This window comes from Vulpes vulpes, chromosome 16 (genome assembly GCF_048418805.1).
Source record: "Vulpes vulpes isolate BD-2025 chromosome 16, VulVul3, whole genome shotgun sequence".
NCBI classification, from domain to species: Eukaryota; Metazoa; Chordata; class Mammalia; order Carnivora; family Canidae; genus Vulpes; species Vulpes vulpes.
Window position 1 is genome coordinate 24,284,264 of NC_132795.1, and position 15,257 is coordinate 24,299,520.

Below are 15,257 nucleotides of genomic sequence, written 5' to 3' on the forward strand. Positions count from 1 at the left end.
AGCTTGGGTGGGAGAAATGAAGGAAGAGGTTACATTGCTGTGTTTTTCTTTTTCACTTTTGTTGGCACAAATACCACTGATACATGACAGACCTCATAGAGTTTATTCTCGGTGTAGATTGGTGAGGAACAAAGAACTGAGATCCTTCCTTTGTGTTTCTAACTGGAGAACATTCTGCAATTTGAAAAGCAGATGCGATTCTATCAGCCCCAAGTTATAAACAACCTGAGTGCCCATCCACAGGAGATTTTGTTGGTGAATGATAAAGACCTGCCCGATGGGACACTATGCGCTAACCACAGTGATGATGTCATTAGTATTTATTAGCATAGAAAGACTCTATGATATGTTAAGTAAAAACAGATCATAACACAGTATGGATACTATGATCCTCATTTTTGTAAAAAAAAAAAGACTGCAATAGAGACAATCTGGAATATATTATATGCTGAAATGTTAGCTGAGTATCTCGAGGGATTGGTGATTATGGATGGTTTTGGTTTCCTTTTAACACCTTTTTGCCTTTTCTGAATCCTTTTTAACATGCATACGGGGCTTTTATTATCATAAACAACAATAATATTAATGGTGGGGAGGAAAAAGAGAGTGGGTTGGGTAGGGATGAAATAAATTAGGGGGCCATAGATGAGTCTGAATGGATATTTGGGCTTAAAAAACCAGAATCTTGAGATTTTGCAACATTATCACTTTTTAAAGACAACATGGACTTTTGAGCTGACTGAAGCAGATAAGATGTCTGCGTGGTACCTATGGGACTGGAGTCAGGGGACATTTGCCAGACTGATGTTTATGCAGAGCACACACCAGACTAGTGTGAGATGGGACTCAAAGAACCTGGGGTTTCAAGTTTGTTCTTTGCTGATGCACAGTTAAAACATTTGTGTAGAATTGTTTTAAAGAAGTAAAGTCATTATTTTGTGTGTCATCGGGATACAAATAGGAAAAAATATATAGATGACTATCTTTAAAGAATAAAAACCCAGACAAAAGACAAAAGGTAGCACCACTAGGGGATCCCTGGGTGGCGCAGCGGTTTAGCGCCTGCCTTTAGCCCAGGGCGCGATCCTGGAGACCCGGGATCGAATATCACGTCGGGCTCCCGGTGCATGGAGCCTGCTTCTCCCTCTGCCTATGTCTCTGCCTCTCTCTCTCTCTCTCTCTCTCTCTCTCTCTGTGTGACTATCATAAATAAATAAAAATTAAAAAAAAAAAGATAGCACCACTTAAGCTTAAGATAGCACCACTAGTAATTGAAAATAATTTTTCTACATACATGTCTTAAGGGAAAAAGTCAAATTTTAATAAAACAAGCCATGACCAAGCTCTGTCTCTCTCTCACACACACACACCCCCAACTCTCTCCCTCACCACCCCAAACACATTTCTCTTCATCTCTCTTTCTCATACACACACACACACACACACACACACACACACTCACACCCCACCCCCTTCACATCTTAGACCCTTGGAGTTAGTACTTATCTTCGACCTCTCAATTATCAACCACATTTACAGCCATGACCCAAAGCATCAAACAATCTTCAGTTACAATATAGAGGTCAAATACATTTCTCATGGTATATATAGTAAGATAGGGTACAAAGGAAATTATTCTAGAAAATATGCCCACAAGAGTTGAAACTGGAAGAGTTTCTGTTTAGCCAGTAATTCACAAGAATATTTTTAGGTTGAACCATATGAAAGTATCATTTTTGTGGTTCAAAAAAAGAAAAAAAAAAAGGCCAAGCAGCAGCGATCTCATATGATTTAACACTAATGTGAAGTTATTCTGACTAATTGATTTTTTTCTTTCATTAATTTTTCCAAACCAAATTGTCCTTGTTGGACTTTTCAGTAAAGAATGGCAACTGCTTTTAAAAGCATTGCTTTCATTTTAACATAATTCTTTTTTAGGCTATGGCACTAACATATTAGCAGGACCTTGCCCTTATTTAAAGTGTTCGTGGCACTAAAAGCTAATGGTGATCATTTAGGTGGAATAAATCATCAAATTATCCTAAAAAGGTTAACCATGTTTTCTACTGCTCTCTTTGTGAAGGCCACCTGGATGTTGTGGCACTGCTCATTAACCACGGTGCCGAAGTGACGTGTAAGGATAAGAAGGGTTATACCCCCCTGCATGCTGCTGCCTCCAATGGACAGATCAATGTTGTCAAACACCTCCTGAATCTGGGTGTGGAGGTGAGCTATGATTAATGCATCAACTTGTGGTATTTTGTGGGTTTTCTATTGTCCTGAAATTAAATCCTGTTTGCATGTTAATTCAAGAGGGTAAAAAAAAACACCTTATCTTCTAGCATCATATCTTTTAGAGTTTACGGGGGCAGTTGATGAAAGGCAATGGGGGCATACAGCAAGTCATGAAAAAGCAGAATACAAGCTAACTTTCTGTATCAACATAGCAAAATATTTAAATTTATATATTGCACGTAATACATATTAACCAGTCATGTTAGATTTGGGTTCTTCATCCGCCTTCAGCATTTACCCTTCTAAATTGTGGTGTACCAGGCGTGGGGCATCTGGGTGACTCAGTCAGTTTAGCATCTGATTCTTGATTTCGGCTCAGGTCATGATCTCGGGGTCCTTGGATCAAACCCTCAACGGGTTCCTTGCTGAGTGTGGAATCTGCTTAAGATTTTCTCTCTCTGTCTCCCTCTGTCCCCCCGGTCCCCCCGCTCCCCCCCCCCCCCCGCCCACAACAAGTGCAGTAAAGTGGCTCTGATGATTTTACCTGCTCTGTGTTGGACTCCTTTGCAGATCGATGAAATCAACATCTATGGCAACACGGCTCTTCACCTGGCCTGCTACAATGGGCAGGATGCTGTAGTTAACGAGCTGACGGACTACGGTGCTAATGTGAACCAGCCCAACAACAGCGGGTTCACCCCTCTGCATTTTGCCGCTGCCTCCACACATGGTGCTTTGTGTCTTGAACTGTTAGTAAACAACGGGGCAGATGTTAACATCCAGGTACAACACTCCTAGTCTCTCTCTGTGCTATGTTCCCTTGCGTTGAGCCAATGTTTGAGCAAAATCAACTGTTGTCAATGACGTCCTGTTTGAGAATGGGAACTCTCAGTACCTTGGCTCCCACAGCCTTGTCCTGTGCTACAGAAACTTAGCTTTGTTTTTACTGCAGAAGTGGTAAGAGCAGCTGGAAGGGACCGAGGTTCTAGCCACAGCTTTTGGGAGCTTGGTGAATGTTTGCAGGACTTACTGAGAACTATCTGGTGCCCTCTGTTTGGTTCTGAAAGAGTGCTCCAACATGAGACATGAGCTCTGCTCTCAAAGAAGTTACAGTATGGTAAGGAAATAGTGTGCTCAGGTTCTCATGAGATGAGAGAACGTGATGAGTGGCATGGGAGAGTCAACACTTGCTTCCTGCTTGAGGATCAAAAATGAAGCTTGCTTTTGAGCTGAGAGTTGGAAGATTGTTATCAGTTGAGATGAAGAGGGCTAGAGAGAATCCGAGAGCATTCCAGATAGACAGAACAGAGGGTTTGGGAGTTCCAGATGGGAAAGGCTCTGGGGACTCTGGGCTAGCAGTTAGCTCACCGTAACAGATGACCAAGAGAGGCCTACACATGGCCCTCAGCATCCAGGATGCACCGCTACCACTGCACTCGGACTGTGATGGAATGTCCTCACCTGTGCAGGTGACCTTGTCCTCACCCAGCTGCCCTTCTCCCCAGCACACAGGAATCCTAAAGCAAGGCCCTAGTGAGTATACTCTGCCTCTGCTTTTGAAAAATGATTCTTTCTGAGGTTTAATTCTAAGAATATTGGTTCAATCCATTTTAATGACCTTTCCTATTCACTATTAAAATCTTTTTACATTTTTTCCGTATAATTTCTAACAGTGGGTAAGTATGAGATAAATTTTCAGAATAGTGATTTATTGTGTTTAAAGGGAGCATAGATTGTATGAAGGAAAGAAGCCAGAAACAAGCTGAAATGGGACCAGATCAAGGAAGAAGACTTATCAAAAAAAAAAAAAAAAAAAAAAGACTTATCAACTGGGTGAGGAGTTTGGGCTTCTATAAGCTATAGGGACTGCTAGTCAGTATGGAGGTCATGGGATCCCAACTGAGCATTAGAAATAGTAATCTGACCACAGAACACCAGAAACGGAAAACAATTATATGTGTGATAATGTAAACATTTTAAATGTTTATATGGCAAAACAGAACAAAACAAAAACCTCCCAAAACAAATAAACCTATGTACATATACAAAATTGTATTCATATACAAAATATAAATTTGAAAGAGGAACAACTCAGAGAAATTTTTCTGCACTAACATGATAAGCAAAGAGTTAATACATTTACTATATATAAAGAGCTCATAAAAACCAATAAGAAAAAGTCTGATAACCTACTAGAAAAAATGTGTAAAGTGCCAGTCATAAGAGAGAGAAAACAATATTTATTAGACCTATGAAAAATATTCAGTATCCAATAGTAATTAGAAAAATGCAAACTAATACACAAGTATATTTGCCTTTAAGATTGGCAAATATGAAAAAGGCTAATAATACCTAGTGTTATCAGTGAAAAATTAATATGCAATAAGTAAATATGATCTAAATTTTTAATTTAGGAAAGTTATGTGTCTGTGTATATGCACAGAAAGAGAAAAATACTTGGAATACATACCTATATATTATCACTGCAGAGAGGCAAAATGTGATTTGGATTTTTAGTTTCATTTTTGTATATTTGTTTTAATCTTCTGATTATGATATGTGAGCATGTATTATTTTTATATCCAGGTGGGGAAAAAAAAACTATTTTCACTTTTCTAAAGAGAAAATCCAGGTATAGTGGACCTAGAGAGAGGACAATTGGAGAATAACTAGAAGTCAGTAAAAGTGGTTTGGATGAGAGGTACTGAGGACAGGGGAGTAGGGAGAAAACAAAAGAGAAAGGCTCTGCAGAAAGAAAATTAATGAAATTCGGTTGGATTGGAGTTAGAGAAGTTGAAGACAAGTGTAAGAGCTGAAATCTGGTTCAGAGGGAACACAGCGTGGGGGTTAAGTGTTCGGTTCTGAGGTTGGGTTGCCTCTATTCCAATCCTAGCCTTGACTTCCAGTAATTACACAATCAGAAACAACCTCTCTGGGTGTCTATTTATCTGTAAAATTAGGGAAACAGTGGCATCTTCATCATGCAACCGTTGTGAGGATTAAACAAATCATCTCACATTAATTACTTAGAACAGTTTCTGCCCCATGGCAAGCACTCCACAAACGACTATCATTATTAGGAGGGATGTCAAAAAAAAAAAAAAAAAGGAGGGATGTCAGGAGAAAGAGTAGGCTTAGAAGGTAAAATTGGGGGATCCCTGGGTGGCGCAGTGGTTTAGTGCCTGCCTTTGGCCCAGGGCGTGATCCTGGAGACCCGGGATCGAATCCCATGTCGGGCTCCCAGTGCATGGAGCCTGCTTCTCCCTCTGCCTATGTCTCTGCCTCTCTCTCTCTCTCTGTGTGACTATCATAAATAAATAAAAAAATTTTTTTAAAAGGAGGTAAAATTGGTAAGTTTAGTTTTTGTGAAGGTGATTTTGAGCCTTTGGTACAGCCAGTCTGAGGAGACCAATAATGGAACATGTGATCTTCCAACATGGGAGAGCAGAAGAGGATGGAAGAAAAAATTTCAGCTGCCTCATTCACACAGAGGTGATGCATAGTGGAGGCTGAGAGAAAAGGATATCACCCCAGGAGAGAATATGTCATAGCCTGAGTAGAAAAAGGTATGAAAAAAGAAGAGTCAGAGAAGATAGAAAGGAAATGGAGGGGAGTATAATGTCTTCATGGAGGTGGAAAACAGGCAGAAATACAAAAGAGATAGATGGAATTTTGGAGTTCCATATCTTGCAAGAGGAGCCCATCCAAGGTCCTAATGCAGGTAAGGGAAGGTCTGAGGGGGCATCAGAGAGACCAAGGAACTGTAAACCAAGGTGGGAAGAGTCTTTGTATGGTGTTGAAGTCACAGGGGATTGTGGTGAGAAGGCAGGAGGTTAACAGGTGGCCAAACTGGCAATGTCCCCCAAACCTGTGACACTTATATGGTCATACTGGTATCTGAAGGACATCCTTCAATTCTCCAAAGAAAGGAAAAGTATTATTGGCATTAAATAAAGCAGCTCCCTTCACCAGCCTTCACTTAATTAATTCAAGAGGTTGTCTGATGCTCTCCATTCCCCTTTTGAAGACATGCCAACTGATATCCTCAGTGTGGGGGGCAGAAGGCTAGAAGGCCACTTCCTGGCACACTACCCACTTCCTTCCACTAGTTAACTGACTAGCTTAGGGACTCCAATTATACATGGAGTTTATGGTAGTCTTCTCTCCCATAAAATGGACCTGAAAAGGACGGCTACTTCATTTTAACACTTAATTTTTCACCATAGACTGCTAATCATCAATAGAATGAATTTAGGGAAGGCTTGGGGGATGTTGGAGAATGAGGTTAGAAGACACTTAGAGTGGAAGACATGAATGGATTTCTGACAACGATGGTCAAGGAAATTGAAACACTCCATTTAGTTGAAGGATTAATCTTCCTTGAAGGATCCTGAATTTCCACCCTCAAAGATACTACTGTTCATAAAATATTATTAATCTTTATTAGTTTTCCTTCATGACCATGGCTGAGCTGTGCCCACCTCCTTAGAAGGGCTTCTTGCAGATAAACTCAAAATGGATGTAAGATCTAAATGTGAGACAAGAATCCATCAAAATCCTAGAGGAGAACACAGGCAACACCCTTTTTGAACTTGGCCAAAGCAACTTCTTGCAAGACACATCTATGAAGACAAGGGAAACAAAAGCAGAAATGAACTATTGGGACTTCATCAAGATAAAAAGCCTCTGCACAGCAAAAGAAACAGTCAACACAACTAAAAGACAACCTACAGAATGGGAGAAGATATTTGCAAATGACATATCAGATAAAGGGCTAGTATCCAAGATCTGTAAAGAACTTATTAAACTCAACAGCAAAGAAACAAACAATCCAATCCTGAAATGGGCAAAAGACATGAACAGAAATTTCACCAAAGAAGACAAACAAATGGCCAATAGGCACCTGAGAAAATGCTCTGCATCACTTGCCATCAGGGAAATACAAATCAAAACCACAATGAGATCCCACCTCATACCAGTGAGAATGGGGAAAATTAACAAGACAGGAAGCAACAAATGTTGGAGAGGATGTGGAGAAAGGGGAACCCTCTTGCACTGTTGGTGGGAATGTGAACTGGTGCAGCCACTCTGGAAAACTGTGTGGAGGTTCCTCAAAGAGTTAAAAATAGACCTGCCCTATGACCCAGCAATTGCACTCCTGGGGATTTACCCGAGAGATACAGATGCAGGGAAACGCCGGGACACCTGCACCCCAATGTTTATAGCAGCAATGTCCACAATAGCCAAACTGTGGAAGGAGCCTCGGTGTCCAACAAAAGATGAATGGATAAAGAAGCTGTGGTCTATATGTACACAATGGGTTATTCCTCAGCCATTAGAAACGACAAATACCCCCCATTTGCTTCGACGTCGATGGAACTGGAGGGTATTATGCTGAGTGAAGTAAGTCAATCGGAAAAGGACAAACATTATATGGTCTCATTCATTTGGGGAATATAAAAAATAGTGAAAGAGAATAAAGGGGAAAGGAGAGAAACTGAGTGAGAAATATCAGAGAGGGAGACAGAACATGAGAGACTCCTAACTCTGGGAAACGAACAAGGGGTAGTGGAAGGGGAGGTGGGCAGGGGGATGGGGTGACTGGGTGATGGGCACTGAGGGGGCGCTTGACGGGATGAGCACTGGGTGTTATACTATACGTTGGCAAATCGAACTCCAATAAAAAAAATATACAAAAAAAGAAGAAGAAGAAAGAAGAAAGAAGAAGAAAGAAGGAAGAAGAAGAAGAAGAAGAAGAAGAAGAAGAAGAGCTTCTTGCTTAGCTAAAAAATTCTCGAAATAACAAGATTTTCTGAGCTCTAACCCTGATGGGAAATTGAGTCTAGAAATAGGAAAGAGACTAGGAATTAAGAAAAAATTTTATAAAAGCAAAGCTTTGAATAAATGGAAGAATTAACATACCCTCTCCTTTGACAATGCCAGGAATGTTTTATCCTTGTCTAAAGTCTTAAAAACAGCAGCAGTAACAAGTCCCCCCATGTGACAAATTTCTCAGGCAGATAATGAAACTCAGTAGGATCTCTAGTCTCAACCTGAATATCCTGAGTTCTAACCTGTAAAGACAAAATAAAAAAAGTATTATCCTTTGACCTTCATTAGTTTCCAATGGCTTTTTGAAATAGCAAGTTCCTTTTACATTCAAACCACGTAAACATGACTGTTCCAAAATGGCTCTGTGATACTCGCAATGCTTCCTATACACACCTCCCCAACCCCTGCCACCATATCCCTCAGGCAGAAAAAAAAAATCAGCCAAGGACTGGACTCAGTGGTAGATGAACCGAGGGAAAGATAGATCTGATGTAGCTGTCTTTTGTATTACACCACAGTTTGGTCTTTACCAAAAGCACAAGCACTCCATGGGATAGAAGGGGGTGGCACTGGCTATCCCTGAAGTGGAACCAGCTTTGTAAACCACACACCACAGAAACTGGTTACTTCTGCTTTGGCTTCTCTGGCTGCAATTTAGGTAGTTACTACCAAGTTGATGGTTATTCCCCGGTAAAGCCTTTAAGCTATTTTCTAGACACGGAGAAGTTCTTAGCTAAATATTTATAAAGATATTATCTAAGCACTGAAATATTTATGGCTTTATATATATTTAACTAAATGCTAATTTGTCATGTTTTCAATTAAATTTAAGAGAAAAATATTGGAGCAAAATTTAAAGAAATAGCACCACCTAGGGACAAGTTAATAACTCTTACTGCAGATAACTGCAATTTCTGCAATTGACTCCTTATTCTCTTGGTTGCTGTTCCTTTTCCTCTAAAAATACCATTTCAGTAAAGCTTCAAGCTTACTTCCATCTTCCTTTCTCAATCTCTTCTGACTCAGATTGCAATCATATTAGATGGAGAAAAGGTCCTATTTTCCCTCCCATTTACCTGATGACTTTTCACTATAAAGATTATTTTTCAATTGATGCATTTACTGTCCTGATGATCTCTTGCCTTGGCAAAGATTGTGCACGACTCCTTTCTTCCTTTCTAAGGAATAGACTTATAGGATATAATAAAAGATCTTCTTTTGAATCCTTATGGTTTTATAAGCGATTCCAGCCCACAATCTAAAGAGTGGTCCCTACACTTGAGCACGCTGTGCAGGTTAGACTGCAGTGGTCTGAGTTAGGGCACAGAGCTCACATTTCTAACAAAAGCCTCAGGTGATTTAGATGCAGCTAGTCCTTGGTTCACTCTGAGAAATACTTATTCAAATGATGATTTGTTTCCCATTGTGAACTCTTTAAAACAAAGAGTCATTTTTAAAATGTATTTATTTTTAGGTTGCCATATTTTCTTTCTTTTTAATTAAAATATTTTTTAAAAATTTGAATATAGTTGACATACAATGTTGCATTAGTTTCAGGTGTACAGCACAGTAATTCGGTTTCTCTAGATGTAGTGCTCACCGCGAGTGTAGCTACCATCTGTCACCGTACAACGCTGTTGCAATGCCACTGACTTACTCCCTATGCTGTACCTTTTATTCCCATTACTTACTCATTCCATAACTGGAAACCTGTATCTCCCACTCCCCTTCACTCATTTTGCCCATCCTCCCAACACCCTCCCATCTGGCAACCATCACTTGTCTGTATCTATGGGTCTGTTTCTGCTTTTTGTTTATTTGTTTTGATTTATAGATTCCACATAGGAGTGAAATCATATGGTATTCATCTTTCTCAGTCTGACTTATTTCACTTAGCATAATACCTTCTAGGTCCATCCATGTTGTCACAAATAGCAAGAGTGCATCCTTTTTATGGCTGCGTAACATTCCTCTGTGTGTGTGTCTCTGTGTCTCTGTCTGTGTGTACCTCATTTTCCTTATCCATCTGTCAAGAACACTTAGGTTGTCTCCATATCTTGGCTATTGTAAATAATGCTGCAGTAAATGTTTTGGAAATCAGTGTTTTCATTTTCTTTGGGTAGATACGGGTAGTGGAATTACTAGGTCATATGGTATTCTAGTTTTTAAGTTTTTGAGGAACCTCCATACTGTTTTCCACAGTGGCTGCACTAATATACATTTCCACCAACAGTGCATTTTAAAGCACAGGTATATATAGGTTTCATCGCAAAAATGAACTTGCATTTTTGAAATCTCATATTTAACCCTAGACTTTGGAAAATGTTTCTCCTGAGACTTAGAAAAAGAATAGCTACATCTATTTCTTTCTCTTCTTTCTTTTTTTTTTTTTCTTTTATTAACAGTACCTGAGTGAAAGGATACATTCCATTAGGGATACTTAATGTTTTGAGAGGTATTACTATTTTTATTTTTAATTTTTATATTTTATTTAAATTCAGTTTGCCAACATATAGTATAACACTCAGTGCCCATCCCATCAAGTGCCCCCCCCCAGTGCCCATCACCCAGGCACTCCATCCCCCCATCCACCTCCCTTTCCACAACCCTTTGTTTGTTTCTCAGAGTTAGGAGCCTCTCATGGTTTGTCTCACTCTCTAATTTTTCCCCACTCAGCTTCCCTCCTTTCCCTTATGGTCCCTTCCACTATTTCTTATATTCCACATATGAGTGAAACCATATGATAATTGTCTTTCTCCGATTGATTTATTTCATTCAGCATATGGGTATTACTATTTTTAGATGAACTTCTGTAAATGACTATTTCTTAATAAATGTGTAGGACTTTGGTATTTGGTGTAATGATGATAAGTCTATGGATTCTATACATTTTTTCATGTTTTGGATTAATCTATATCAGGGAGTTCCATTTATATTTTAAGTAATATAGAGATGTATTAATTCAGCACATTTCTAGGTGATCTTTAAAATGGCAATTTGCTAATCCATTATATGCCTTAATTTTATGATTTCTAATGACTTAATTGAAACCAGCATTTCTGTTTTGGAACAATCAGAAGTGTCATTTTTCTATGGAATTAGGATATAGGGAGTGTTGGAGTGTACCAAGTCAGGTCGGAGAGCTGCAGTCTTCGTCAACTTTAGGTCAAACAGGGCCAAGCCACTTAACACATCATTTGTCTTTTTTCATGTACTTTAGACAAAAATTGAAAAATGAAATGCCTTGAAGGAAACCATCTTCATCAGTAGATCATGAGAGGAAAAAGCATCTTGGATGATTGCTTCAGTTTGAAACAGGATAGTTTTAAAATTGTCAATGTAACTAGAAATTTCACATTTCTTCTCTAAAATAATTTTCGCTTCTCTAAGCTTCTTTAAAATGTGATGTTTTGCAGTAACTTGAGATGCTATATATACTTTTGCTTTCAAAATTATCTTTTACCTTTTATAAGTTTTTATTATACTTTTTAAAAAATCTAACTTGACATTTTATTTTCAGAGCATTGACAGTAGTATCCATAGAGATGTTTCAGATTGATGTCACTGATCCTTTGTTTCTCTCTCCTTTCATTTTTTTAGAGCAAAGATGGCAAAAGTCCACTGCACATGACAGCTGTCCATGGAAGGTTCACACGGTCACAAACTCTCATTCAGAATGGTAAGAGAGATGCTTCTGCAGTGTTATTTGAACAGTGTCCTGATCTGAGTTTGGCTGAACACGAAAGATGATGCTCTGTTTTTGATCATGGTCTGTTGTATTTTTATTTATTTTGTTCATTTATTTAAAAGATTTTACTTATTTATTCATGAGAGACACACAGAGAGAAGGAGAGACGTAGGCAGAGGGAGAAGCCATGCAGGGAGCCCAATGTGGGACTTGATCCCAGAACCCGGGATCAAGTCCTGGGCCAAAGGCAGATGCTCAACCACTGAGCCACCCAGGCATCCCAATGGTCTGTTTTATTAAGCTGAGATTTACACCAATCCTCTGATGTACTTTTCTAAAAGCTCTTTGTCAGACATATTATCACCATCCAGCTTAGGAGCAAGAACATAAAGCCACTGTTTCTCAGTTAATTCCCAGTCAAAGAGCATATGAGTTTTGATCCTGGAAATGATGTGCTCATATGGGCTCAAGGTCCTGCACTTTTCACTCTGAAACTAATAAAAATAACTATCATACATTTTCTAGCAGCAAATCTGAATTATTTTTAAGTTTTAGAGTTCACCATAGTTTCCTAAGTTAAAACTTAGTTCCTTGGGCAAAGGTAGGAAAAACGAGGTGACTCAGAGGAAAAGCAGTCAAGTGCATGATATAAAAGATGATAAAGTCATAGGCTTGATAGAGACCTTAGAAAATCACATCATCTAGTAATTTTCCAGGCTCACAACAAAGGTATACTTGAACCACTGGGTTGTCTGTAGCCAAAGTACTAGGGAGTGTCACCTCACATTATGGTTCATAATGCTATTATGAGCTATGGCCAGCATCTGTGAATGGATTGACCTTGACCACACAACTACTGCTTTCTTAGCAAATCTTAGAGACAATTAAAAAACAGGTTTAGGCCTGTTTTATGCTGACATTCCAAGTTCAGCAATTTTTGAACTATCTTTAGTTGACCCATATTTGTACTTCTCAAAATTCTGTCATTAGTCAATTTCTTGGACCTGCCTTTTTCTCATCTATAAGAATCTTGGATGAATTGTTAATGATACTATGTTATGTCCTAGGCACTCAAGTCATAAAACCAAAAAGTTACTTAACATTTAGATGGAAGATCAGCCAGGGAAATTATGCTTAGGAAGGAAAATACCTGCAGCAAAGCAAAGGAAACTTATAAGCATTTAACTATAGGGGAAAAATAAATCTTGACAAGTTTCCAGTGAGCAAAGGAAGGTAAAATGAAAATTAACTGTACAATAGCCATTAATTCTAATTTGAAATATGTGGTATGTCTTTGACATTCATTTTATTGAAAAGGCCATTAATTGTTTTGTCTTGCTTGAAGTAAACAAAGGGGAATGGCGAGTGACCCCAGAGTCTCTCCTTCTCACATTTTCTTCATCCCGTGTATTTTTCAACTTTTTTTTTTCCAGAAACAGTGTCCACTGGCTTAAAAAGAAATGAAACTAAGGAGATATTTGGTATCCATTTAAAAAAAATTTAGTGTGAATGTAATCAGTGGGCCTCTGTGTATAAAAAGCTTTGCTCCCTGCTAAGCACATTCAGGCACCAGTGATCAGATCAGGGAAAGAACAAAGTTTTCTCCTTGTAAGCACTGCCTTCCCACAGGCCCATCCCTGTGGCCAGACCATCCTGGCCATTTCCTTTGAATCAAGGCCATGACCCGTCTCCGTGTATAATGCTAGTGTGCTGACAATAGTCTGGGGGTGGTGCTGGCTGCTTTGACTTCTCCAAAAGCCATTCCTGTGGACTTGAAAGACTCCCATGCCCTCTCTGGACATGGCTGTAGTAGACTTTTGAGTTGGGATGAGGCTTGAAAGAGAACCCATCTCTTATCCTCTGTGATCTAAGAGCTTATTGCAGAGCCTCATTCTTGGCTGACCTAGCATCTTGCTTGTGGGTTGGGTGGGGTCCAGGGACCCAAAATTATGAGGATATAATGGCTATAATATATAGTCCATTATAGGTAATGATAAAGCTAACGTTGATTGAGTGTTCTCACTGTGGCAGGAATTTGGGTAAGCACTCCACATAAATCCATGAGAGAGAGGTGCCATTGTCATCTCCATTTTGAAGATGGGGAAACTGAGGCAAGGGGGTTGTCACTCTGATCAGGATACATGGCACTCATGTTGTGGAACAGGAATTGAAACACAGCCAATCTAACATCAGACACTGAATTTTCAACCACTACACTTACACATGCATTCTCTGGATGAACAATGGTATGTTAAATTTTTTTTTAACTTGAATTTTATTTAAGAGTAATGTACATGTGAAATAGAGTCATTCCTGTAGAGGGATGATTTGGCATTCTCTTCTCTCAGCTGACAATTCTTTGCATTCATTACACATGTGAGAACTGTGAGTTCTTCCATTTGACATTTTTTAAAAATGCCCTTAGGGAGAAGAATAGGAAGCTCTTTTCTTTCCTCCTGTTTGTTGGCTTCCTTCTGGGAAAAGTCCAGAGGCTCACACCCCCGGTGCTGCTGTCTATCCTCCAGAGTGGGTCACTGCACAACTAGGACTTGGAATGCTGGTCCCACGTGGGGACATCGGTTGGCTCCCTAAACCAACAGAGCATGCTACTAAGGAACATTCTTTGTGTTTATTTGTTTTGTGAAATCACCCTGGTGTTTGGAATTTGTATGGCATTTCTCTGCTTCCCTGACTGTTCTCTATTCAGGGTTATTAGTTCTTCACAATAACTTTTTTCAGAATCATCCAGTGTTATTAGTAAGACGATTGCTAAAAAAAAAAAGAAAAGAAAAAGAGAAACACACACACCCCTCTTTTATTTTGTAGCTAGCGAGCAAAGACTACCTCTGCTGTTCAGTCACATTGTTTGTTATCTGAAGCTGTATTGTCACAGCCAGAGAGAGAAAGAACTGAATGAAGAAACAATGTGATGTCAGAAGGCATTGGATCCAGCCATTTGCACTAGCCACTGCCTCAGATGCTGTCCAGCAGGTTACAAGAGTTCAAAAATGATGTTTTCTTCACAGAAGCTTTAAAAATAGAGTTTGAAAAGGAAGAGTTGAGTGATAGGTTAGGATGATTCATTGTGAGATTTTTGACCTTTTGGCTCACAGTACTTCCAAGGCAATTTAATAAGATGACCGTTCTTGTTTGCGCAGGAAAAACAAACTTCAGATGAATGCTTCGATAATGTTGCATAAATTATCCCTTCTGATATGCTTTGCGTATTTCTAAGCTCACAAATGTTTATTCTGCTCACTAATTCTCAATAATCAATTACCAACATCTGACTTGCAAGCTTCAAATGAATAATAAAGTTATTTAATTTGCATGCCAGGCAAATCTTAAAGATTTTCAAGCGAAAATGGAAAGGTTTGGGGAATGACTATAAAATAGAAATTCATTCATCTAGAGGTTCTACTGTAATATAAAACAGATTTCTGAATAACAAATAGTTTCTCTCTTATTCTTCCACTAGTAATGATCTTTTTCTGAAATATAC

The 15,257-nt window shown here is 39.1% G+C and overlaps 1 protein-coding gene across 6 annotated transcripts in view; it reads left to right on the forward strand.

Moving 5' to 3' along the window:
* The window catches only part of ANKRD44 (ankyrin repeat domain 44), a 327,787-nt gene that overhangs the window by 178,726 nt on the left and 133,804 nt on the right, over positions 1–15,257 (forward strand). For all 6 annotated transcript variants that reach the window (XM_072741290.1, XM_026002615.2, XM_026002617.2 and 3 more), the window contains exons 7-9: positions 2,084–2,226; positions 2,806–3,018; positions 11,668–11,746. In XM_072741290.1, coding sequence (XP_072597391.1) covers positions 2,084–2,226; positions 2,806–3,018; positions 11,668–11,746 — 435 coding nt within the window. The remainder of the gene's footprint in view (positions 1–2,083; positions 2,227–2,805; positions 3,019–11,667; positions 11,747–15,257) is intronic.